This window comes from Lactuca saligna, chromosome 1, assembly GCF_052625555.1.
Source record: "Lactuca saligna cultivar CGN05327 chromosome 1, ASM5262555v1, whole genome shotgun sequence".
Taxonomy (NCBI): domain Eukaryota; kingdom Viridiplantae; phylum Streptophyta; class Magnoliopsida; order Asterales; family Asteraceae; genus Lactuca; species Lactuca saligna.
The window spans coordinates 13,297,165-13,323,250 of NC_136417.1; the positions used below are offsets into that span (position 1 = coordinate 13,297,165).

The window sequence follows — 26,086 nt, forward strand, 5'->3', positions numbered from 1 at the left end:
CAGCCATGGAGAAGGACATCAGAACAAGCGTCAAATATGCAGACACATCGAAGGAAATATGGGATGACCTGGAGGAGAGGTTTGGAAAAGAAAGTGCTCCAAGAGCATATGAGTTGAAGCAGTCACTCACCATCACAAGACAAGAAGGAACATCGGTTTCAGCTTACTACACCAAGCTGCGGGGACTGTGGGATGAGATCCAGACCATATCACCTTTGCCACGCTGTTCATGCTCCAACTGCACCTGTGATATTGGCAAAAGGCTTAATGAGTTCAAAGAAAAAGAAAAGCTCTACGAGTTTCTCATGGGCCTTGACAGTGAGTACTCTACAATCAAAACACAAATCCTTGCCATGAAACCCACACCCTCTTTAGGAACCGTATATCACTTGGTGGCTGAGGACGAACAACAAAGGGCAGTCTCGGCATCCAAGAAGACAAGCACAGAGGCTGCAGCTTTTCAGACCTACACTCCAGGAAAGAAAGAAATCACTGCAGATTTCAGCCAACAAAGGAAGAAGTCTGCATCAAAAGACATCAAGAAGGTCACAGGAGAAGAGGTAGAGCACTGCAACCACTGTGGTAAGAATGGTCACAACAGAGACGGATGTTTCAAAAGAATCGGGTATCCCGATTGGTGGCCAAATAAGGCGAAACAAGAAAAGAATAAAACGAAGGCAGCGTTCGTTGATTCAGGAATTAGTCCTATTCCAGGTCTATCGAATGGGCAATACCAGAACCTGATCAAACATTTCTCTAAAGATGGGTCAAACAGCAACACCACACCCACAGTAAACATGGCTGGTAAGGTTGAGATTGATGATTCATGGGTCGTTGACTCTGGTGCTACTGAACATATAACATATAAACAAGATTTGCTAGAAAACAAAACAAGAAATCCATTGGAACCATCAGTTACAATACCCAATGGAGATCTTGTTTCCGTTGATGGAAAAGGAAATTGCACTTTACAGAATGGAATCAAAATTGAAGGAGTCTTGCACATTCCACAATTCAATTGCAATTTATTATCAGTTAGTCGACTGACTAGAGATTTACAATGTGCCATAACCTTTCTTCCTGATTTGTGCTACATGCAGGACTTACACTCGAAGAACTTGATTGGCGCGGGTGAGTGCAAAGGTGGTCTTTACCGAATGGGCTTGGCAACAGAAAGGAAGAGTGCTATGATGACAACTGTTGATGTTGAGCTGTGGCATAAGAGGTTGGGTCATGCCTCCGAATCAAAGTTGAGCCAAGTCGATTTTTTGGAAAATCATTCTAGGAAATTAAAGGAAAGAGTTTGTGATTCTTGTGTAAAAGCTAAACATACTAGGCTTCCATTTACTCTTAGTTCAATAAAAACAAATAGTTGTTTTGATTTGTTACATGTTGATGTTTGGGGTAAGTATCGTACTCCTTCGATTTCTGGTGCTTCTTATTTCCTTACCATCGTAGACGATTTCAGTAGGGCTGTTTGGGTTTATCTTCTTAAACACAAGAATGAAGCAAGCAGCTATTTAATTGATTTTCACAACATGGTGAAAACGCAATTTGAAAAACAAACCAAGCGAATAAGAGCAGATAATGGTGGTGAATTCATATCAGGCTCCATGAGAGATTTTTATGCCAAGGAAGGAATCATATTGGAAACCACATGTCCACATACCCCACAACAAAACGGGGTTGTGGAACGAAAGCATAGACACATTCTTGAGATCGCAAGAGCGTTGAAGTTTGAGGCCAATGTGCCAATCAAGTTTTGGGGAGAGTGTGTTCTCACAGCCACGTACATTATCAATAGATTACCCTCAAAGGTCATTAAACATAAGACCCCATATGAAGTCCTGTTTGGACAAAAACCTAATTATGACCACATGAAAGTCTTCGGATGTTTAGTTTATGCAAGAAACACGGAAACCAAGGGAGATAAGTTTGAAGCGAGGGGGAGACCAGGCATGTTCATAGGATATCCACAAGGCAAAAAAGGATATCGAATATTTGACCTTACCGATAAGAAGATCATTGTCTCTAGAGACATTAAGTTTGTAGAAAATGTTTTTCCTTTCTCTGATAATATAGAAAGGAACAATGGTGAAGCAGGGCTCGATGATTTTCTAAGCAACACTGTCGAAGAAAGTGATGAAATAACACGAAGAGAGGCTGATCAAGGTTTACTAAATGAACCTGATTTAGACTCGGGTACATGTAATGAGAACGAGACCGCCATTGATCTAAACCCATCTGAAGATCAGGCAGATCATGTTACAGAAGACACAGTTGATCAAATGCAACCCACTGAAGAACACAGAGATAAAAGAAGCAGGTCTAGACCCAAATATCTCGATGACTTCATTGTGGACTTGCCATCTTCGGTAGACCATGCAGCACCCACCGCCAGTCAACAATCTTCGACGGTACATCCCATAGTTAATTTTTTGTCTTATGATCAGTTTAGCGATTCGCACAAAGCCTTTTTAACTTCAATTAGCTCAAACCATGAGCCGAAACATTTTAATCAATCCGTGCAGGATGTTAAGTGGAGAGAAGCAATGCAAAAAGAGGTAAACGCTCTTGAAGAAAATGGAACTTGGTCTCTTGAGGAGTTACCAAAAGGAAAGCGTGCTATAGACTCCAAATGGGTCTATAAGATTAAATACAAACCAAATGGCGAAGTTGAGAGATACAAGGCACGACTTGTTGCAAAAGGCTTCACTCAGTTAGAAGGGGTAGACTTTCATGACACTTTTGCTCCGGTGGCGAAACTTGTTACTGTCCGAACTTTACTTGCTGTAGCTGTAAAAAGAGACTGGATCATGCATCAACTTGATGTCAACAATGCATTTCTGCATGGAGATCTAGATGAGGAGGTGTACATGAGGATACCCCAAGGTTTTAGCAAAGAAGGTGATACTAGAGTATGCCGGTTACGTAAATCTCTTTATGGTCTCAGGCAAGCATCACGTAATTGGTATCACAAATTCACAACGGCTTTGCTCGCAATTAACTTCAAACAATCTCATGCGGATCATTCACTTTTCATATACAAGCAACAGGGAAGTTTTGTTGCAGCTCTTATATATGTGGACGATGTCGTTATTGTTGGGAATGATGCTTCTAAGATACAAGAAACAAAATTGTATCTAGACAAAATGTTTAGCATCAAAGATCTAGGCCCATTGAAGTATTTTCTTGGACTAGAGGTTGCTCGGACTACGGATGGTTTGGTTTTGAGTCAACGTAAGTATACTTTAGATATTCTTAAAGACAGTGGGATGCAAGGTTGTCGACCTTGTAGCTTTCCGATGGAGCAAAATCTGAAACTAGATCAATGCAAGGATAGTCCTGCTATTGATGCTAGTCAATACCGACGTTTAATTGGAAGACTACTTTATTTACAAGCAACTCGGCCGGACATAGCTTATCCAGTAAACATTCTGAGTCAATTTGTTTCCGATCCAAGGCAAACACACTTGAACTCAGTGCACCGAATTTTACGATATTTAAAGGCAACACCAGGTCAGGGAATATTTTTTCCAAAAGGTGGAGGAATGAATCTTGCGACTTATTGTGATGCAGATTGGCTTGGTTGTCCTGCCACCAGGCGTTCTCGTACCGGGTATTTGATTCTACTTGGAGGTGCGCCCATCTCCTGGAAAACCAAAAAGCAGTCCGTTGTTTCGCGTTCTTCAGCAGAGGCAGAGTATCGAGCCATGGCAACGTCTGTTAGTGAGACTTTGTGGCTACGTTGGTTATTGAAACACTTGGGAGCTCCTCCTGTCGGTCCCACACCTTTGTTTTGTGACAATCAAGCAGCAAGGCACATAGCTAATAATCCTGTGTTCCATGAACGAACTAAGCATGTTGAAATGGATTGTTATTTTGTCCGTGAACGAGTTGAGTCCAAAGAGGTTTGTCCGATGCATGTTCACACTTCACATCAGGTTGCTGATTTATTTACTAAGGCTTTAGGTTCCCAACGTCTTCATTTTTTGCTTAGCAAGTTGGGCATTCGGAACTTACATGCTCCAACTTGAGGGGGAGTAAAGGAATTTGAAGAGTTATCGTCTCCTGGAATATCTAATTTATCCATTAGCTAGTTGTTATCTTTATCCATTAGCTAGTTGTTATCTTTATCTTATTGTTGATCAAGAACTCGTTGTATATAAACCATTTGATAGTTGAATGAAACGTAACTTTAAAACCACTAAAATTTTCAAAATAATTATATATAATATTTATTATTTAATGATTAGAAAATCTATTTATATTCTCGGAAAGAGATGTCTTTTAGATGAGTTCTTAAAGTCTCTTTGCCACTCTTGAACCATTGCACAAAAGCAGATGGGATGAGTTAAAAAGTCATCACATGATCCTCATAAAAAAAAGTAGATAGTCATTATTGATAAAGTTAAAAATCTGTTTCATGGTTTTAATTATAGATATGTATATATAGATCAAATATAGCTGACTTTTATATTGAAATGTCGACGGATTTGCCTTCTTACGCAACATATGTAATTTAGGTAAACTAAGTGTAAAAGAAACAACCTCAAGTTTAAAACCGCGTCAAAAAACTATACGAAGTTTAGTTATGTGGTTTAAAATCGAATAAAATAACACTGCGTTGAGAGTAACCGAAAAATCGTACCACTTAAAAACCGCACCTTTCGATTTATGTAAATATACAAAACCATATTTGTTGTTTGCGGTTCAGTTTTAATAAAAGAAAAAAACCATACCAAACCGCACCATGCTTACCCTATTTTATTATTGTTTGTCTTTTTAGTACGACCAATACTCCACTTTGTAGAATCAAAATAAAGAGATGCGTGTAAACATACGTATACTTTATCTTCTCGGATTATACAATATACTTGCAACAAACAATTTAAATCATCAAAATTGTTTTAAACTTTTTTCAACATATATATAATTTCACTAGAAATGTCATCCAAAAATCTCCATATATCAATATTATACGTCGCAGTCACAAAATAAATGTATCTACAAATAATAAATGAGTGTACAATTAAAATAGAAAAAAGACTTAAAATACTCTAAAAATTGGGTAAGAATTAAGAAAACATTATTGTATGCAAACCCAAATGCCTTCACTTGGAACGCCTTGATAGACCACAAATAAAATGTAATTGCCCGGCGGAGCAACATTAACAGATCCCGGTGTTATCACACTTACTTCGTAGTGAGATTCCCCGACTGCTACTGTGGTGTTTCCAGTATCTAGTATCAACAGCCTTTGACTCATGGAAAATGAATGTGTGTTAAACGGTGGAGCCACCATTGTGACCGAGACCAAATTTGGATCCACGGGGCATAAAACATTGAACCGGATGAACATCCGTTCACTGTGATGGATCATGGTTCTTGGTGAGATTATAGATGGGCGTAATTTTGATGAGCTTGGATCCAAATAAGCCGGTGAAAATGCCTCCAAGCTTAATTCAGTAGGATAAAGTACGTCGGCAAACTCATATTTATCATGTGGGTTACTGCCGCCTACAAGAACCCGACCATCTCGAAGCAGAATAGCAGTCGAATGGTACATTCGAGGTATGGTGGTTGCTTTCTGCAACTCGAACCGAGATCCAATTCGATTGTTAGGCTGATAGATTACCGGGCATAAAACCGGGTCCCGCCCTAGTTCCCAACCCGCAACTCCCGCGGACCCACCATTGATTATCAAAACGTCACCGTTTGGTAATAGTAACATATCACCCATGACACGTGCTAAAGGCATGGTTTCCATGACCCATTGTGGATTCGGGTCGGATATTTTTATCCGACCGCAAGTATCCAAAGCACCATCAAATTTCCCATTATTTGCATTAACAAAAGCATCCTTAGGTGCACCCCCACAGATTAAAACTTCAACATCACTTGCTTTCCCTTGTACAACACGCAATGGGAGTAGTACCGCAGAACCGGTGCTCGGGTAATTCCTCGGGTCGCCACCGGGTATTGTTGGGTAAGTCTTGACAACTTGATTCCGAACATAATCGAATAAAATAGCGCGATCGTTCGCGTAAATGAAAAAATGTCCGTCTGTGTTTAAAAACACAAACGGGTATAAATTATTTTCGATATTTGGTTCATTTGTCTGAACCAAAAACGGCAAGCTAGGAGCATTCTCGGTTGACGAGGTCTTAGGGTAAAATTCGTAATTAAATGACTGACGGCCGCCAATGATGATTTGGCGGCCGTCAGGCAGTATGTGATTGGTGGCGTACCATCTTGATTGACTCAGTCCAGATTGTATCTCCTGCCAGTCACAGTTGTCACATGATTTATAAACACGGACAACCCGATCTCCTTCATATGTTCCACCCGTCTGGACTAGTGTCCCATCGGGCATTAATGTCCCCGATGAACACCAGACGTCAGTGAGGACCATGAGTGGACGGATAGAGTTATGGAGGACATCATACTCAACGGAGTGGGCGGAGCAGTCGGTGGATTTGGGGCGGCATTTACCATCCCGGAGAGAGATGTTGGAGGTGCCGAAATCGGTGCGGTCGTATATGACTACACGGTCGCTTGGGAGGAGTTGCATGTGCATGGCGGAGATGCCAATGGTTGGGAGGAGGAGGGACCATGATCCACCGGAGGTAGCTGGACATGGTGGCACATGGAGGAGGAAGAGGAGTAGAAGCAGATGAGAGACAGGAGAGGGGAAAGCCATTTGTTACCCCTAAATTACCAATTGGTGGGTTTATATAGAATATGCGGCGGTGTAAAGTGTAAAGTGTAAAGTGTTTCCACCGGTAACCCGTAACCACCGTCTAACACTTCTGTGGCTAGCTAATAGTTATCTCTATATATGAATCTCTTTCTATTTATTTTAGTGGAAGTATATTGAAAAGTTTCTAACTTTGAAGAACATACACCATGGCTGTTTTTTAAGCTGTAGTGATTCGAACATTGCACGTGCATGCATGCCTAATATTTGAGGTTGATGTCGAGGAAACCATACTCGTTGACGTTTTTTACTTCTTGCTTTTTTTACTTTACAGCCATAAGCATAATGTTATACAAACTACTATTTGTATGAATGTTAAAATAAATGGCTAATAAAATCCATATTTTGACTTTTTGATTAGTTACAAAGTTTATAATTATCTTGATTACTAACTATATATAATATATTTAATTAAGCATTTGGTTTTATTTATTCTCCAATTAATTGTACAAAGATCAATTTCATTATAATAACATTTCAGGTCTCATACAGATAAAGTTTATAATTATGTTGAGGATTTGATGTCATATATCACATGTATAGAAAATAAAATAAATAAGTAGGACAACGACAGCCTACAAAAAGCTAATATATATTCCGAGGAAGATTACAAAAAAGGAAAAAATCATGTGCGGTGGCATCCATCATTCCATTGTAGGAAAGTGTACGTTTTTTTTGTGGAAGCAATGGAATGGAATATGTTGAATAGCTTCCCTCTGAATAGAGAATTGTGTGCTTATTCTGGTGATGAAAGCTTTCGGTGATTCTGGCACAGCTCTAAAGGAACAATAAGTCCTCCCACTTGTTCACCTTCTTACCCAAAAAACCCAACTGCCAACTGTCCCCCATAATAACTCGTAATTTTTCTTACGTAGATTTTGGTAACTTAACTCGTCAAAAATGAATAACCATAAATACCTTAAACTTAAATTTTTCTTACGTAGTATCATTATTTGTTATATATTGCTATGATTGATAAAAAAAAAATGTACATACGATGCTATTAAATTTATGGGTAAAGAATTTTAAGTTTTTGTTACATGTAGAAATGTAAGTACATTGTTACTACATTGCCTAGCCTATATCAGGTTTTAAAGAGTAAAATGCAATAAATACATATTGGAATGCAATCAAGTAGAAGGATAAAGCTCCCAAAGTGCCACAGTAGTGTCTTCAGATGCTGACACCATTTTTTTGCAATCTGCAGCAAATGAAATCGCATTGCACTGCAAAAACAAACCAACCATAAATAAAAATAAAAAATAAAAATATAATGACAGGTGGCATATACCGTGGCACGGTGATACTTTAATATCGCCAAAGGATTTCCTTTTTTGTAATTATATATTCTGATCCTGTCATCACATGAAAAAAAATATATAACTACAGTGTACTTTCATCATTTTATCGATTTAGCAACTAAACTATAATTTTTTTTTAGTGAATTTAGTTGCTGAAGAAGAAGTATGATTAGATTGTACTAACCTGTGATCCCAGCCAGCAGTCCCGAATATTTTACCATCTGCACGGATGGAAGTACCAGCTATGCCGGGTCGCTCCAAATTGATTTCTTTTTTCATCACGCAAGAACCCTAACGCATGAACAAAATTTAATTAATTATATCTACAAGATTAAAAAAATCTGAAACATTATATGAAAATTGAGATTCTTGAAACTTTTATGGGACAAATGGACAATGTTTTCATCAAATTAACAGATTTAAAGAATGATTAATAGAAACTTATATTAATATTAGATATGGCTTATGGGTTTTTTTCATAAATCATACCAATGAATGATCCAAAGTAAATAAGACAATTTTATCATCTGCACCTCCTGAAATGCCTCCGTTCATCATCTCATCCAGTGACAAGCTTAGAACTGGTGAATGTAGCAATTTATATGTTAGTAACAAACAATGTTTCATTTTATAACCAAAAGATGCAATATTTTACTAGATATGAATTTAACTGGTTGAAAAATATAAATTGGTAAAAGAAATAACAAAGTCCACACACCTGGTTCTGAATGAAACCTCACAGAAGTTAATGGAACCTCAGGATTCCTTAAATCCCACCAACCCATTGTTCCATCCTCATAACTGCATACATAAAACATAATCAGGACTTCTTCATATGTCATTTCAAGACAAGTTCATTTCCTGATTTCCTATAAACTTAAGTACAAACCCTGCTAAGACATGTAGAAATCCCTGTTGTTGAGGAACCAAAAAAGCTTCAACTGCCATGCACATACCTGTGGAAGTGAATATATGATATTAAATCATAATAATTTTTATCTCTAGTAATGAAATAATGTTGTATAGCTTAGGTACCTTTCCCTTTAGTAAATTGATTTGTGGAGGTAGTAGAAGAATGTGGTAACCTTGCAAACCTTTCTGCAGCATTGAGATCCCATAATTCAACCTTCCTTTTGATATTTCAAGTACACATCAGGAGAAAAGAAAAATAAATAAGAAAAATGAATTTGAGATCATCATGTTCATACCTCAGATAGCTCTGATCCAGCCATAGCCACATATGGACGCCCTTCCACATGGTCATAACCTGATAACAGAAATTTATATATATGTACTTCAATACAAACACATGTCATTACCCAAAAAAGAAAAAAGAACATTGGTCTACAATAGGAGAAAAGTACCTTGAAAGGTGTTGGAATTTTGTACCACATTCTCTGGATCCTCTTCTTGGATGTCATTAGAAATTATTTGATCATTATCTTCAATGGCTTCTGTCACATGATGAGGTCCCTTCTTTTCAGGTTTTATTGGGTTATCAGAAGGCGTCTTCACTAATGAAAGTTTGCAGAAATGATAGGTGTTTGCATCAATCCTGATGGAAGGTGTCCTGTCAATATTTTACATTAATCCCACAAAGATTCTAAACCATGTTGGCTGATTCAAGTGAGACAATTTCTGAATCTTTTTGTTGCTTAACAAGATTTTAGGATACCTTGACAATTCCCCATGCTCAATATCCCAACACTTAACAGTTCCATCCTTGCCCTGGCTATATTCATATGAAAACACATACTCAAAACATATTTAACACCGAAAAGTTCACTCTTGAAACTTGAGAATGTGAAATAAGGTAATAAGAACCTGAATACCTGATAACTCTATTGTTTCCAATTGAGGGACTGGTTGAAACACTTATAATCCCATGTGCTGCACTATGTACCCTGCATTAAATTCATAGGAAATATTTGAAGTTTGAACCCTGTACTTCTTTTTTCTCATTAAGTGTCGTCTAAATAAAGAGTTATGTTTGGGAAACAGAAGAAAAAAATATAAAGAAAGCAAACAACTTGTAGTGTATACCATGCAGATGAGATAGTTCGATGTTGTACGCTGTCCCAAATTCGTAATTCACCATCTGAAGAGCTGCAGTAAAAGTAAAACTCCCATGAAAACATGTAATGGTTGGCAATAGGGACATACTTCTAGCTACTTTAAAGATACTTTTTTTTAACAAATAGAAAAAGGAAAATACATACCCTGAGAATACCAAGTTTTGAGAAGGATGGAAACATACATCCATGACAGAAGCACGATGGCCTCTCAACACTGCCACTGGGTCAGGTGGTGGTCTCTTGCTCATCTTGATCACAATCCTGAATCCTGTCATTCAGACATAACATCAAACACCTTGCAGAGCTAATTTTGTTGGTGCTTAGCATACCAATCTAACCCATACAACACCAACCAAATGAAGGACTTTGAGATCAAAGCAACTTCTTTTTTGAAAATCTGATACCAACATTACTAAACGGTATTTATATAGTTTACCTAGACCATATTGCAAGAAGGAATTGACAAGAATAGCATATCATTTTGAGTGGTACAAGAAGGAGAAGAGCAAGTGGAAGAAAGTCACCAAGAACAACCAACCTAAAGGAATATAATATGGTTGCCAATAACTGAAAAAAACAATTTCATATCTAACTTCAAGAAAGGGTCTGTGCAAATCTTGGAAGGGTATAAACAAGAATAGGATATTAAGACTATCAAGTCTGCTTGAAATGCATTATGGCTTTCACTTCATGTGTTTAGAATGAATCAATGACAACCACCAAACTCATCACCCTTTCCTTTCTATCATTTTTAATGACCTTGCACATTATCCATGAAAAGAAACGTGATAAGTTTGGTGGTTGCCAAAGATTTGCATATAGCAGTAGCACCACTTCAAATATCTCACTGATCCCAATACAGATTGAAAGGTTTTATAATTTTAGAAAATCAATTTCCTATTTCAATCTCACACTTGGATAACTACTTGGTCATCCAAGAAAATAGTAGAAACAAAAGCTTCATTTTAATCGAATATCAGATAAGTTATTCTTTCTCTGGGGTTATCTTGGTGAAGCCTTGTTAAGATTGGGGCAAAAGTGCAAAACATTTGAGTTTCATGATAAGAGTTTAGCTAAGTACAGAAATCACCAAATACAAGTCGATTATTCTTTAGCAGTGATCTTTATGGTTACTAACAATCATGTTGGACTCCATAGGTTTATTTCTGAAAGAGGTGTACTCCTAATATCCATCCCCCATAAATATTCTAACTTGATCGACGGAAAATATACAATTTCTCGATTCGTACTTGGGTGTTCTTGAGGAGTTCCAGACTGGGATCAGCAATATAAACAACGGTAGTTCAAACCTAACTACAAGAAGTTGAAGAATGAAGAATTATGAGATGATGGATGTACCTTTTGAGAGGAAGGGCCGATACCTAGAGGGTTTGATGAAGACGAAGAACCAGGCCCCGCACACGCGGCCCCACCCGTGACCAACTCCCTCGCTTGAAGCCTCGAATGATCGCGTCTGGCCGTCTGCCTTCTGCCTTCGCGTGTGGACTGTGGACTGATCGATCTATCTTTGCATTTTTTTTTTTCACCTCCATCTCTAATTAATTTTGATACTTTTTTAAATTAAATAATATCATGTTAATGTTTTCCTAACTTTTAAATTTAAAAATCATATAATAATTATATATGTAAAATATTAAATGTAATAAACACGATATTAATTATAATTAATATATTTTTTCTTTCTTTATATCAAAATTTTATTTAAAAAAATAGTTCATGTTTAATTTTAATATTTAACTTTTTTGTCACGGTATTTACACCTAGTTCCTGAATATAACATAAAACAAAAATTGTATTCCGATGGTAGATCCTGAATATAGCATAAACAAAAATTATATTCCGATGGATTTTTAGTTTTTTACATAAGTATAGTTATGTAAAAGAGTGTAGTAGATTTTTACATAACAATGATAATATAGCATATGTGTTTATGCATAATATAAATCAGGTGTGGCCCCGTGTTTTATACGAATTTATCAAAAAAATCAATATCAACATTTTAACATTAAACAATTATTTATGGAAATAAACATCGATACCTATGAAAAGTTTATATGATTGACAATGAATTTTGTTAATACATATTGAATTTACGGATTTATATTAGAAAGAAAAAACAGTTTTCATGCTGGCATTGATTATGATTTATTTTAAGATTGATTTTGCATTTATTATGAGATTTAAGGGAAGAATATGTGAGTATGTGCCATTTATTTGTTCTGAACAAATAAGATAATTACATATGGAAAACAATAAAATCAAAAAAATATAAGAAAATGTCATTTGTATCATGACATGTGGTAAAACACTTTCATTCAGTGTTTTAAAAATTGGTTCGAACCAGCCGGTTGAACCAGTCAAACTGGAAACCGAAGGTGAGGGCGGTTCGATTTGGGCCGATTGTATAATGATTTCCCGACCGAATAGAATAGGCCGGTTTTAGTAATTAACCAGCCGGTTTTGGTAAAAAACCGGTTCAATCGGCTGAATTGAACCGGAATGGCCGGTTTTAGTAATTAACCAGCCGGTTTTGGTAAAAAACCGGTTCAATCGGCTGAATTGAACCGGAATGGATCGGGTTGAACCGAACATTTTTGGATTTTTTTGTTTGCTTTAAGCTTCTTTGTTTGATTTTGAGTTTATAATAATTGTTTTATATGTTGCATTCTATTTACGTTTGTAATACTAAAAAAATAACAAGTTTTGTAATTAATGTATGCATGATAATTAAAACCATATAAAAATATAGAACCGGTTAAACCGGAAAACGTCACCTAACCGATTCAATTAAAAAACCGATTTTTAAAACATTGTTTTCATTTATGAGGAATGGTTTTTTTCGTTGCAGCACGACACTCTATACTTGTAAAATTTTGTGGAAATCATAAGGGTCGTTTAGGTATTATCAAAACTAAAAGGGGTGAAACGAAACTTTACATCAAAATCTCGCTACAAGTCGGAATATCTGAGTAACGACACTGAAAAGTTGCATTCCGATGGAAGCTCTCGGCCACCTGAGAATCGGCGTCTGTGTTCCGTTGTCCACCCCGTTTCCGCCTTCCAACACTAAGAAACACCTAAAACCGCACGCTATCAGCGGCGGACCTAGTAGCAGTAATACCGTTTCCAGTAGCTTCTCCGCTAGCAAATGGGCCCACCGTCTCTTTTCCGACTTCCAATTCCTGCCCACGACCAATAATGCCGACCCTAACGACCTAAACGCCACTACCCTCACTCCACCCTACCCTCCCACGCTCTCTACCGCCCCTGACCGCCACGTGTCTATGCCCATCGACTTCTACCGGGTGCTCGGCGCGGAGGCTCACTTCCTCGGAGACGGAATTAGAAGATGTTATGAAGCTAGGGCTTTGAAACCACCTCAATATGGCTATAGTGACGACGCATTGATTAGCCGGAGGCAGATTCTTCAAGCAGCTTGTGAAACCCTAGCAAACCCTAGCTCGAAAAGAGAATACAATAAAGGGCTTGCAGATGAAGAATTCGATACAATCCTCACCGATGTTCCATGGGACAATGTAATTCTCATATTCTCTTCCCTATCCCTCTTTTAGTGTTATACTCCATCAGAGTAATGCAGAATTATATATGAATTGCACTAGAATTGACCAGGAAAGAATAACCGAACAAAGAAGAAGTCAGCCAGTGATCTAATTTACTAGTCCTGGTTATGATTTTAATGAACAACATCGACTAAAATTTAGTTTATATTAAAATTTTCAAGGTTCCTGGAGCGCTGTGTGTATTGCAAGAAGCTGGAGAGGATGAATTAGTGCTTGAAATTGGTGAAAGTTTACTGAAAGAGAGACTACCCAAATCATTCAAGCAAGATGTTGTGTTGGCAATGGCACTGTCCTATGTTGAAATTTCAAGGGACACAATGGCCTTGTCTCCTCCAGATTATATTAAGGGTTGTGAATTGCTGGAGAGGGCACTGAAGTTGTTACAGGTAAGACTTTTAATGAAGTTTTAAGTTCTTGAAACCCCATGGCTAATTATGTTGTTCTTGATTTTCTGCTCTCATTTAGGAAGAAGGTGCAAGCAGTCTTGCACCAGATCTACAAGCACAAATTGATGAAACTTTGGAAGAGATAAACCCACGTTATGTTCTAGAGCTTCTGGCCTTACCTCTTGATGATGAATACAGAACAAGAAGAATGGAAGGTCTTCAAGGTGTACGTAATATTTTATGGGCGGTTGGAGGAGGTGGTGCCGCTGCTGTTGCTGGCGGTTTTACACGTGAAGATTTCATGAATGAAGCCTATCTGAGGATGACAGCAGCGGAGCAGGTTAGCAATTTTTAATACTTTCTTGATATTCCTATAAAATCCACTATCTTTTGTTTATGTTGATGATTTTTCTTTCTCCTTTGAAGGTTGAACTCTTTGTAGCCACACCAGGTAACATCCCAGCAGAAAGTTTTGAAGTTTATGGAGTTGCTTTAGCACTTGTAGCACAAGCTTTCATGGATAAAAAGCCTCATCTTATTCAAGATGCGGACAATTTATTTCAACAGCTTCAACAAATCAAAGTAACCCCATTAGGCAATTCATCTCTTTACAACATTAAAGAAAGTCGTGAGATAGATTTCGCATTAGAAAGAGGTCTCTGTTCACTTCTAGTAGGTGAAGTAGACGAATGTCGTTCATGGTTAGGCTTAAATAACGAAAACTCACATTACCGGGACCCATCTATCACTACATTTGTCATGGAAAATTCCCAAGATGACCCTGAAAACGACCTCCTTCCAGGCCTTTGTAAGCTCTTAGAAACATGGTTAATGGAGGTTGTGTTTCCAAGATTTCGGGAGACAACGGATGTGCAATTTAGGCTTGTGGATTACTATGATGATCCGGTTGTACTAAGATATTTGGAACGGCTGGCGGGAGTTGGTGGTTCACCGTTGGCGGCTGCCGCCGCCATTGCGAGGATCGGTGCTGGAGCTACTGCGGTTCTTGATAGTGTAAAGATAGGGGCAATTAAGGCGTTACAGAAGGTTTTCCCTGTTGGTGAAACAGAGAGTGTTAGGCGTGAGTTTGATGATTCTTTTGTGGTGGAGAGTGAGTTGGACAGGCGGCAGGATGGCGGTTTTCCGGCGGATGTGATTACTGTTGATGAGATTAAGGAACAAGAAATGATTACTTATAGGATAAAAGATGCTGCAGTGAAGATTATGTGTGGTGGGGTGGTGGTGGGGCTGTTGATTTTGGCTGGATTGAAACTTATGCCATCCAAGAGAGGCTCTTCTTCTACTACCAACAAAGAAGTTGGTTCAGCTATGGCTTCTGATGTCATCAATGTGGGTATGTTCTAATACCAAAAATACTTGTAGTTTTATGTCAAATTATTGATTTTACCATATAATAACTATTATTCTCTATATTGATTTTGAACATAATATTAATGAATTTAGAATATGATACTATTACCTTTCATTCTTCCTTACAGCAGGGGAGTCTGTAAGTGAAGATGCTGTAGAAATTCCTAGAATGGATGCAAGACTTGCAGAAAGTCTAGTTCGCAAGTGGCAGACCATTAAATCCCAGGCCCTTGGACCTGATCATTGCCATGAAAAATTGTCAGAGGTGAATTCAGTGTTTTTTAGTTTATCACAACTATGCATTCTTATACAACTTGCTAAGAAGCTGTTACTTTATTAGTTTATATGAGTTTTGAGAAAAGTTTCCACTAAATTCTATTGGATTCACTTTGTTATGCAACAGTGTTCACCTTTTTACTGATTTATGCAAGCATGCATGTAGATAGGTGATTGGTAAAATATTGCATCTTTTGGTCCTAAAATTTGTATTTAATTCTTGAAAAATTGCAGATATTGGATGGTCAGATGCTGAAGATCTGGCAAGAAAGAGCAATTGAAATTGGTGAACACGGTTGGTTTTGGGACTACAGTCTCTTAAATATTACAATTGACAGTGTCACCATCTCCCTTGATGGAAGCCTAGCTGTTGTTGAAGCAACCCTGGAAGAGTCTGCTCAGTTGACAGATTTGACCAACCCTGAAAACAATGACTCCTATAATTCAACCTACACAACCAGGTATGAGATGTCACATGATGCTAAAGCAGGATGGAAGATCACAAAAGGAGCTGTCCTCAAATCATAATCTGTATATATATCATATCACATGTAGCTTTCAACTTTCTCCTCTTTCTTCTTTTTGTACTGTTTTCATTGTTAGATCAGTTTCCAATTGTGATGAATGAAAGTAAAAGAAAATACAAGTTTGCATGCATAGTGATATCATATGTGAAAGTAATATTTTTATTGCATCAAGTACAAATCAAAGGTACACGCATGATGCTATATGCATATAGCTTCCACCATTATTGGTAAATTGATATATGTTAATTATTATGGTAACGATATTTTTGGTGGTTGGGGCTTTGATGAGGGTTAGATGGTTAATATCCGAGCAAAGAGAAGGTGTCCCTCCAGCTGGGGCGCATGGTTTGTGATTCCTGCTTTGGAGCAAACAACAATTCCTTTGGTGTTTGGCTCGGATCAACAAGTCCAACAAGCTTTGCAACAATCTCAGCACTCTCCTTAGCATGCTCCATGTCATCTGTTTTTGTCCATAGCAGTTGGGACAATTGTACCCTCCTGTTTCGTGACTGCAAATCAACTCCCCACTTGACAAAAAGACCTTCCCTTTCCTTTGCTGAGTATTTCCTCAATAGTTTCCTGCTTAGCATCGCCCTCTCCAAATCCATTGCCCTTGTGCTTTTATTTATTACCCATCAACAAACAAACAAACAAACATAAGTACGAGTAAACAAATGAAATGTAAGAGTATTATGATATGTGTAAGCAAACCTTGAGGCGTGATCTACTGCTTTCTGGAGGAAGGATAGTCGGCGGAGCTCGATCTCGATGTAGATGGAATCAGATGGATCGCCTTGGATGAGCAAGAAAAAGTAGGTCCTGTGAATCAATGGAATGTTGCATTCATCCCACAATTTTATTATCTTCCTTCTTTGCTCCTCAAACAACAATTCCCAGTCATTATCTTCCTTTGCTGTTCCAATGGCTCGAGGTGTCTCCGCCTGATATCATAACCAAATCAATAACAACATACTTATGACTCATGAATCATGAATCAACAACTATTGTGTCCACTCCTTACCATGTAATTGACGTACTCTCCTTTAAGATCATCCCTCATGACTTCTTTAAGTGTTCTGGTTGGAGAATAGATGAAAACACCCCCCTCAGTCTGCTTCATGTCTTTCTCATCAGAATCTTGTCTGCACAACGATTTGATATCCGATTCTGATTTGGATTGAAGACTTCTTCCGGAAGCATCCCCTTCAACTTCCTTGGTAACCATACTTTCAGCCACCACATTGTATTCAGGAGTCATCTCTTCAATAACTGCACTGCAGCTTGTGCTTCTTGTCAAACTTGCGGTTCTTGAATAAGTTTTGTCCACAGCTGAAGAACCCGAAGAGCGAGAAGATTGCTCCCCCTGATCATTCTCCATACACTCTAGTTCTTTGCAGCTTCCTGATGAGTTTGACCTCGATTTCTCCCATTCGTGGGATGGGTCGGGTAAATATCGATCCATGAACTGACTCGAAGAGATTCTATCAAAAAAGTAAGAGTCTTCATTTGGGATGTTTAATTCATCCTTGCTGTATGTGGTGATTGGAGCATTGAAGGATGTGTCTGATGATGGCAAACGCCCATCCCATGAACCAGCACGCAAGGGCCGAGATTCGTTCTACATCATAACAGAATACATTGAGTATTTTAAATGTCAAAAGAAAAAAAAAACAACCAAATCTACCCATGGAAGTAAACTCTGATCAATTCCAGCTGCTCTTAGTATTTCCTCAAGGCGAGTTCGAGCAAGATCACGTTCTTGAGTCAACTCTTTTATCTCTTGTTGCATCTGTAGTCACAGTAAAACAAAGTTACTTATGGATTCCGTTAGATCAAAACATGTAATGGGGATACTACTATACTGACATCTTCTATTTGAGACTCCTTTTCTTTGATTACTGATTCGTTGTTATTTGCTCCAGACATGTTCTTCAACTCTCTTTGCAATCTTTCCATTTCTCGTTGCAACTGTTTGACCAATGCTTTCTCTGACACAACCACATTCACCTGGGCACTGGTTCTGACTTCCTTGGCGCACACAGCAAACAAAAGGGTGTTTCTTGACTGTTCAAGATGAGCATGTGCAGGGCTTAAAGTGCATACTATTGCAGTCCTTGCATTGCCTCCAAGTGAGTTTTGTAGTATACGGGTTAGCTTTGAGTCTCTGTAAGGCACGTGACCATTTCTTGATTTGCTGCATCCACATTATAAACATGTTTTTTTTTTTTACAAAAGTTGTATTGTATTTTGAGAAAATAGACCAATGAAAGTGCAAACCTCAATTTGCGGATAACAGTTCCAAGTGTTAGTAGACTGCGGTTTATGTGGCATCCTTCTTTTAGCCGTGTACCAGCTGATAAGGTTTGGGAAGCACGTTCACTTCCTGCTAGATCAACAAAGTTCTACACAAAAAACCAAATTTAGATATACATATATATTTTTTTAATTTAAACTTCAAGAATCTATAACAAAAATCAAAAGAGAAAAAAAAAAAATACTAAAGATGATACTGTTTATATTTATATTTTATAGTAACCATTTAGTATTCATACCACAGTAGCTGTAAGGCTGCTTGCACTGCCAATCCTTGCGAATTCGCTGGGGGAACTTTCGATTGTCTGAAAAAAAATAAAATAATGAGTCAAGTCAATTAGTCAAGATACAAGAAAGTTTAAGTTTGTTTAAAGTTGATATCAATAGAGTACCAATCGGATTATCTGGTGGGACCTTGAGCTCACTTCGTTCATTGATGTCTCCCCGATACGTCTTTGAGCTACGAAATTGCAATTCCAAATACATTGTTAGTATACATTCTTCTTGTATAAAGAATGGGTATTTTAGAATTTAGATAATGAGGATGAGGTGGCAATTAGGCTTATTTTAAGTCCAATACAACATGTGTCATGTGTAACAAATGGGGGCTAATAAATGTTACCTTCGCACATGCCAAGAAGTTGCATTAGATGGGTCCAGTCTTTCAAACGGATCTCTGTGAGTTTATCTACAACTGTCCCTTTCTGATGATATCAAAAAAAAAATAATAATAAAATAAAATGAAAATTTTCAAAACATTTGTTTAATAAATGGACTATTTTCACTAAAAATAGGACAACACTCACCACCGGATCATCAAGGAGTCTGAGTTGAGTACCATCTGCACTAAGAAGGTCTCTAACACATTCATTGTAGATTTCAATGGCAGAAAATTTCAGAACGAATTCCCTATCATTTTGCTGTGTACAAAAAACTTACCCATAAGATTAAGTTATACTTCCAAAAAAAAAAAAAAAAAAACATCTTTTTCTCTTCAATTACCTTTTTGATGTAATCAAATATATCTGATATCGCATATTGAGTGATTCCAGTCATGGTGTATGTCTTCCCACTGCTTGTCTGCCCATATGCAAAGACACTTGCTGCAAAAACAATTTATTTAACAACACCATACGCAATATTATTCAATATCATAATCGGAAATCATGATAATAAATTAATACGACTCACAATTAATGCCATTAAGAGCTGAAAGAGCAACTTTTTTCACTCCCTCCTCGTACACTTGTCTTGTTGTACTATCACATCCGTATACTCTGTCTGTTTCCAAGATAACAATAACAAGTCAGTAATAAACAATATGCTACAAACTTTTTGTGGGGATTCTTTTAAAGGATATGAAGGTAAAGAATAGTTTCACATGGAGATGGATATTGCTTACCAAATGTGTAGGCATTTGGGTGTGTTGATCGTTGTTCTGCTAAGCCACTTTTGTAAAGGATTGTGTCATTGCTTACGCATTCCCAATCACAAGAATCATTCTTGGCAATTTCCTTTTCATTCAAAGGCCTCACCCTCACAGAGACAAATATCTTTTCTCCATGTGCACCTGGCTCTTGTCCACCACCTTGATTTATCTCGTCTCCAGTAAGCGACTTCATTTTATATGCTTAACAAGAGCACAGGCACAACAAGGTTTTGAATAAGGCTAATGGATTGATGTTCCCTCTCTCCACAAGGATGAGAGGGAATAAAACTTACAAGCCCTGATTTCCCTCTATATACCAAAAATATTTGGAGTTCCCCTTTCAAATACTATATCTGCAAAATAATAACCAACAGATGCATAAATGTTCTATAAATTTTTGCCTTATGATTTTGATCAAACATTTGTTCAGTATTACTAAATTATTATGTTCAATATGAAAAATTATAGATGATTGATCCCTACAAGCATCAATATTGAAATCCATTCTCTTTGAAAGATGATAAACGCAACGGACATTAACTCGGAATCATGAATTTGAGAAACAACTGAAGATCATGTTCCATTCATATGATAACAAATTAATAGCCAGTACCTTAAAAGGTAAATTCGTACAATCAGCAATGTGATAAACATTAAAAGGAATCATGAATTCATATACAAAGTTTCAGTTATGTAACAGAAAGGTTTGAAAGAGATTAAAGTTTTGATCACCTCAATTCCTCAATGGGGATCGAACCACGATATAGCAAAGCGCGGGGACCTAATGATCGTACAAGAGGATGCAAATTCGCTAAATAAGAGACAAATAGACCCAATTGACATGATTCTAGTGAGAGAATTGTGGTGGTGAAGAGTAAGGAACGAAAATGGTGGAGAACCAAAGAATTTGTTTCGATAATAATTTTTCAGAACCTTTCAAAATAGACCGCCATCTCAACGACCTAAACGAATAGAAATTTGAATTTTGACAAAAATGCAAATTTAGTCCTTGTGGTTTGCAAAAATCTTTAAATGGGGTCAAAAAAGTTTTCAGTTTGCACAGAAAATCCAAAATCAAGGTGTTTTTGGGCTTTTAGTCCAAAAAAAATTTGAAAAGATGATTATACCCTTTTAATTTCTTTTTTATTTTTTACAATTATTCTAATACCATTTTGTCTTAAAAGTAAAAAGAAAAGAAATATATTATCCCCCACCCACCCATACGTTCTCTCTCTCTCTCTCTCTCTCTCTCTCCCCCCCCCCCCCCTTTACCAGTTATGCATCTCTAGCGTAGGAGGAAACCGGTGGAACTAGGAGACCACCAATCGCCACCATGACAGTACTCCTCCTCTTCCTAATCTGCTCACCGGTCTCAACCAAACACCCCCCTTTCATCGTTACTGCTACTGTTCAAATCCACAGCCTACAACGAGAAGGGAAGCAGTTGAGTGGAGCACCGAAGCTACCCCCTTCCTCCGTGGCGATTGGTCGAGGAACACCACCCAAACACCCCTGACTCCTTCATTATCAACGATGAGAAAGGAAGTCATGACGGGCCTGTCGGAGACGTCGACTGCAACCCCTTCTATTGAAGAAGAATCACCCAAATGCTTCCCATGCCCACTGTTGTCGATGGATCGAAGACAACAACCCCCGGTGAGGTTTTGTTATTGGTTGATTTATGTTTGTTGGGTTTGCTAGTTGATTTATGTTTGTTTCGATGAGATTGAATCAATGAATAAATGTGTCTTAAATGAATCTGATTTCTCTAAAAGGGTTCTCGATCCAAATATTGAAAAAGGACTCCCAATTCATTTCTCCAAGAACAACATAAGACCAACATATGTTTCCAATTTCCTCCCTATTAAATTCAAGAATTTGAAAGCTTTCAACTTTCAATGGTTGAGAGATGTGTGAGTCATTCAACTGCGAATTGTGTTTTTGGATGAAAGATATGTGGAGAGGGATTATTTTGATTTTATTGATGGTGATTCGTTTGGGAGTGATTCCAGTTTCTTCAGGCGTGCATCTGATGTCGTATTCCAATCTCATGATAATCGTTGAGCACCATCGATGACACATCAACAACTTTACATCCAAGCTTTGACGATTCCGGTGGTGGAGGACGATTCATCACTAATCAAGCTATCTTCAAAGCATGTGAAGGGTGAAGAAGAAGAAGATGGGAGAGAGAGTGAAAGAGAAAGGAAAGGGTCGGGTGGAGTGAAAGAGTGAGGGGAGGGTCGGATAGAGTGATAGGGTGGGATATGTTATTTTTTTAATTAAAAAAGGTATTAAATAAATATATAAAATACAAAAAAGAAAATAAATGGGCATAATCGTTTTTTCAAGTTTTTTTGGACTAAAATCGCGGAAAGGTTTTGATTTTGGACCTGCCATGCAAGTTAAAAACTTTTTAGACCCTATCAAAAGATTTTTGTAAACCACAAGGATTAAATTTGTAGTTTTGTCTTGAATTTTGATCCTTTTTCGAGCAAATTGACATAGGTTCTAGATTTTTACCATTTCTTTTAAAAATCTAAAGTTTACTTTAAAAAAACACTTCAAATTTAAAAACTATCACGTAGCGTTTAATAAAACGCAATAGCTAATGGCTAATAAACTTGTTATATTTCCAAAATTTCAACCTTTGATGCATACTCTTCTTTTTTAGCTATCACGTTCTTCTCTAGATGAATCGGGTTTGTAGTGGAGATCTGGATACCAACTTTGATCGTATGAACATTTTTCGAACTGATATTTCTATCTTATGCATGTGTTACAATAAATCCAGCCTAGGATAATCCAAAGTGACACTTACGATTCTAGGTACCGAAATCGTAAGCCAAATTGCTAGAAAGATTTTGTGAGTGTTTGAAGAAAAACGAGAGTTAATTTTCGTGTATCTGTGACATTCTCATTTTTACGGCCATAAAAGACCAATTTCGTTTATGCTTTTATAATAAAATCAGAGTACTCTTTCAAAGAAAAGTGTTGCGGAATTTGTTCCCTAAACAAAATATGATAAAGATTTATCAAAACATTTCCTTAAAGAAATGTATTTTCATTATATTACAAACTCGAGATGTCAACATCGATACAGATCATAAGCATAAACCAAAAACATCATAGGCCACAAAACAAAATTTTGCCTCAAAACAACATAGGCATTACAACATTCTATTTATTTTCTACTGACCTAAAATCTATAATCTCTCTTCAGATCATCCAACTATGCCCTTGTCATTGCCTGTAATACAAGAAACTGAGTGGGTCAGGCTGGGGATCCTGGTGAGCATATAGGGTTTTCAACCCACAATAAATAAGTTTATTGTTTTCAACAATTATTCAACTTGATTACTCGTTCCTATTATCCTCACTTTACGTCTCTAAAATATCTATTATAAGGGACCTATCCTAAGGAATTTCATTGGGATGGAAACTACTGCTAAGGGGATTCCTCATCCATATATGTCTGTAAGGCAACCATAGGGGGGATGAAGTACACCGGTGAACATATCGTTCACAAACACTTATAGGTTGCGAGCATATTAGCGTTCCACTAGACTTTCTAGAAACGTTTATGGTCGTCATCCATACTCCACTAGACGACTGAATCATCGTCAACTTCGAGGCCTATCATCATTTTATTTCATCACACACCGACTATTTCATCTACCCATGTTTTACCCAACATATTTGTAGATATAAAATACATATACATTTCAGATATGAAAACGAAGTTTAAATCTTTTATACAACATAGCTCTCAAGTTTAAATTATTCATATATAAAGTTTATATCTTAAGTGAGGAAGTCTATATCTGAAGGAAAAGGTTCAGATTTGGAAGGAAAAGTTTAGATCTGGAAGAAAAGTTTAGATCTGAAGGAAAAAAGTTCAGACCTGAAAAGAAAGAGGTTTAGATCTTTCATCCAACATAGATCTCAAGTAAACAGATAATATATATACACATAACACATAATTTATATAAAATACTTCATAAATATGTGTAATATGAAGTGACTATACACTCACTTTTTACGTCACGCAATATCGTGCCGGTTCTTTTGCTAAAACTTCGACAGATCATAACTTCTTCGTTATAACTCGGATTTCGGTGTTCTTTATATGTCCAGAATCCTTGTCACGACCACTACAAAATTCTTCATAGATATCGGGCTTATCTAATGTTTCATGTTTGACGCTTATTTTTATTATATCTTTACAAAAAAGTATATAATTACAAAAATCACATAATTCACATAATATTCAAGTAATTCATATTTATTACTTTAAAATAGGTTACAACAGTTGACCTAGACTATTACATCATTACATCAATGTTTAGCCTCAAAACACAGACGTTACAATATCATTTCTCAAAAGGAAAAAAATCGTTTTTATAATAAATGAGATTAGGGTTTTTTAGGGTTGTGTCGTCATGAGTTGCTTTTAAAGCAAGTCAGGGTAATCCGGATTTTAATGAGGATTTAGGGTTTCCAAAACTAACGTGTTTCGTTAGTTTTACCATAATCACCCTTAAGAATCTGAATTTTCCACTATGTTCTCGTATGTAAAATTGCCCCTAGGACCCCGCCAAAGGGTGTTAACATGACACTATAAGCCACTACCACCCCATTCACATTACCAATGACCAATATGTCCTCCATGTGTCTTAACATGACACTTTGTGCCACTACCACTCAATGCACATGACCCATGACTCATATTTCTTCCATGGGTCTTAACTTGACACTATAAACCACTACCACCGAGTACACATGACCCATGACCCATATGTTCTCCATGAATCTTAACATGACACTAGAAGCCACTACCACCCAACGCACATGATCGAAGACCCATGTGTCCTCCATGGATATTAACATTAAACTGAAAGCCACTACCACCCACTACACATGACTCGTGACCCATATGTCCTTCATGGGTCTTAACATAACACTATATGTCACTACCACCCAATACACATGACACATGACCCATATGTCCTCTATTGGTCTTAACATGACACTATAAGCCACTACCACCCAACACACGTGACTAATGAACCATACATGCTCCATGGGTCTTAACATTACACTATAAGCTACTTCCACCCAACGCACATGACCATGACCCATATGTCCTCCTTGGGTCTTAACATGATATTATAAGACACTACCACCAAATGTACATGACCCATAACTCATATGTACTCTATGGCTCTTAACATGACACTATAAGCCACTATCACCCAAAGCACATGAGTCATGACCCATATATCCTCCATGGATCTTAAGATGACACTATAAGCCACTATCACCCAATGCAAATGACCCATGACCTATATGTCCTCCATGGGTCTTTACATGACACTATAGGACACTACCACCCAATACACATGACCCATGACCCATACGTCGTCCATGGGTCTTAACATGACACGATAAGCTACTACCACCCAATGCATATGACCTGTGGCCCATATGTCTTCCATGGGTATTAACATGACACTATAAGCCAAGACCATCCAATGTGCATGACCCATGACCCATATGTTATCCATGGGTCTTAACATGACACTATATGCCACTACCATCCATTACACATGACACATAACCTATTCTTAACATGACACTATAAGCCACTGCCACCCAATGCACATGACCTATGACTCATATGTCGTCCATGGGTCTTACCATGATACTATAAACCTCCACCACCCATTGCACATGACCCATAACCCTTATGTATTACATGGGTCTTAACATGACACAATAAGCGACTTCCACCCAATGCATATGACCCATGACTCATATATCCTCCATGGGTCTTAACATGAAATTATAATACACTACTACCAAATACACATGACACGTGACCCATATGTCCTCCATGGGTCTTAACATGACATTATAAGACATTACCACCAAATGCACATGACCAATGACCCATATGTCTTCCATGGGTCTTAACATGACACTATAAGTCACTAATACCCAATACACATAACCCATGACCCATATATCCTCCATTGGTCTTAAC

General features: G+C 37.5%; 3 protein-coding genes and 1 pseudogene across 8 annotated transcripts; 1 reads left to right on the top strand and 3 right to left on the bottom strand.

Annotated features, from left to right (window-relative positions):
- Positions 1-4,955: 4,955 nt before the first annotated feature.
- LOC145010487 (aldehyde oxidase GLOX pseudogene) lies at positions 4,956-6,766 on the bottom strand (annotated as a pseudogene).
- A 970-nt stretch (positions 6,767-7,736) lies between these two features.
- On the bottom strand, positions 7,737-11,678 carry EMB2757 (Transducin/WD40 repeat-like superfamily protein). Of its 3 annotated transcripts, none has more exons than XM_078969162.1 (14): positions 11,496-11,678; positions 10,281-10,404; positions 10,105-10,167; positions 9,894-9,965; positions 9,737-9,793; positions 9,426-9,616; positions 9,270-9,328; positions 9,097-9,187; positions 8,951-9,017; positions 8,780-8,862; positions 8,551-8,642; positions 8,246-8,352; positions 8,052-8,115; positions 7,737-7,986 (listed from the first exon to the last, which is right to left on the bottom strand). In XM_078969162.1, exons 2-14 carry the CDS (start codon positions 10,382-10,384, stop codon positions 7,891-7,893), a joined length of 1,146 nt encoding a protein of 381 aa, XP_078825288.1. In that variant the 5' UTR covers positions 10,385-10,404; positions 11,496-11,678; the 3' UTR covers positions 7,737-7,890. The 3 variants fall into 3 exon arrangements, with proteins under 3 accessions (XP_078825288.1, XP_078825209.1, XP_078825248.1); XM_078969083.1 differs by having other exon boundaries at positions 9,426-9,631; positions 11,496-11,677; XM_078969122.1 differs by lacking the exon at positions 11,496-11,678 and adding an exon at positions 11,275-11,389 and having other exon boundaries at positions 9,426-9,631.
- A 1,444-nt stretch (positions 11,679-13,122) lies between these two features.
- ARC6 (Chaperone DnaJ-domain superfamily protein) lies at positions 13,123-16,428 on the top strand. 2 transcript variants are annotated; one of them, XM_078969515.1, is made up of 6 exons: positions 13,123-13,693; positions 13,900-14,124; positions 14,204-14,464; positions 14,551-15,478; positions 15,627-15,760; positions 16,006-16,428. In XM_078969515.1, the coding sequence occupies exons 1-6, from the start codon at positions 13,154-13,156 to the stop codon at positions 16,297-16,299; spliced, it is 2,382 nt and encodes a 793-aa protein (XP_078825641.1). In that variant the 5' UTR covers positions 13,123-13,153; the 3' UTR covers positions 16,300-16,428. The 2 variants fall into 2 exon arrangements, with proteins under 2 accessions (XP_078825641.1, XP_078825570.1); XM_078969444.1 differs by having other exon boundaries at positions 13,124-13,693; positions 15,624-15,760.
- A 48-nt stretch (positions 16,429-16,476) lies between these two features.
- On the bottom strand, positions 16,477-20,885 carry LOC145010685 (kinesin-like protein KIN-7F). 3 transcript variants are annotated; one of them, XM_078969212.1, is made up of 14 exons: positions 20,773-20,885; positions 20,014-20,393; positions 19,803-19,892; positions 19,614-19,714; positions 19,418-19,531; positions 19,234-19,315; positions 19,004-19,071; positions 18,851-18,916; positions 18,576-18,700; positions 18,165-18,492; positions 17,983-18,087; positions 17,320-17,916; positions 17,010-17,239; positions 16,477-16,916 (listed from the first exon to the last, which is right to left on the bottom strand). In XM_078969212.1, exons 2-14 carry the CDS (start codon positions 20,231-20,233, stop codon positions 16,598-16,600), a joined length of 2,445 nt encoding a protein of 814 aa, XP_078825338.1. In that variant the 5' UTR covers positions 20,234-20,393; positions 20,773-20,885; the 3' UTR covers positions 16,477-16,597. The 3 variants fall into 3 exon arrangements, with proteins under 3 accessions (XP_078825338.1, XP_078825405.1, XP_078825475.1); XM_078969279.1 differs by lacking the exon at positions 20,773-20,885 and adding an exon at positions 20,654-20,768; XM_078969349.1 differs by lacking the exon at positions 20,773-20,885 and adding an exon at positions 20,524-20,636.
- Positions 20,886-26,086: the final 5,201 nt, after the last annotated feature.

Bases quoted from the DNA above. Each gene is read 5' to 3' on its own strand.
- EMB2757 (XM_078969083.1), bottom strand. From the start codon at position 10,384: ATGAGCAAGAGACCACCACCTGACCCAGTGGCAGTGTTGAGAGGCCAT. The intron at 10,168-10,280 runs GTATGTATTTTC...CTTTTACTGCAG, and splicing joins CAAAACTTGGTATTCTCAGG to CTCTTCAGATGGTGAATTAC. The intron at 9,018-9,096 runs GTACCTAAGCTA...TCACTTCCACAG, and splicing joins TCAATTTACTAAAGGGAAAG to GTATGTGCATGGCAGTTGAA.
- ARC6 (XM_078969444.1), top strand. From the start codon at position 13,154: ATGGAAGCTCTCGGCCACCTGAGAATCGGCGTCTGTGTTCCGTTGTCC. The intron at 15,479-15,623 runs GTATGTTCTAAT...TCTTCCTTACAG, and splicing joins TTCTGATGTCATCAATGTGG to CAGGGGAGTCTGTAAGTGAA. The intron at 15,761-16,005 runs GTGAATTCAGTG...GAAAAATTGCAG, and splicing joins GCCATGAAAAATTGTCAGAG to ATATTGGATGGTCAGATGCT.
- LOC145010685 (XM_078969212.1), bottom strand. From the start codon at position 20,233: ATGAAGTCGCTTACTGGAGACGAGATAAATCAAGGTGGTGGACAAGAG. The intron at 19,316-19,417 runs GTGAGTGTTGTC...TGATATCATCAG, and splicing joins GACTCCTTGATGATCCGGTG to AAAGGGACAGTTGTAGATAA. The intron at 18,493-18,575 runs GTTTGCACTTTC...ATGTGGATGCAG, and splicing joins ACTGTTATCCGCAAATTGAG to CAAATCAAGAAATGGTCACG.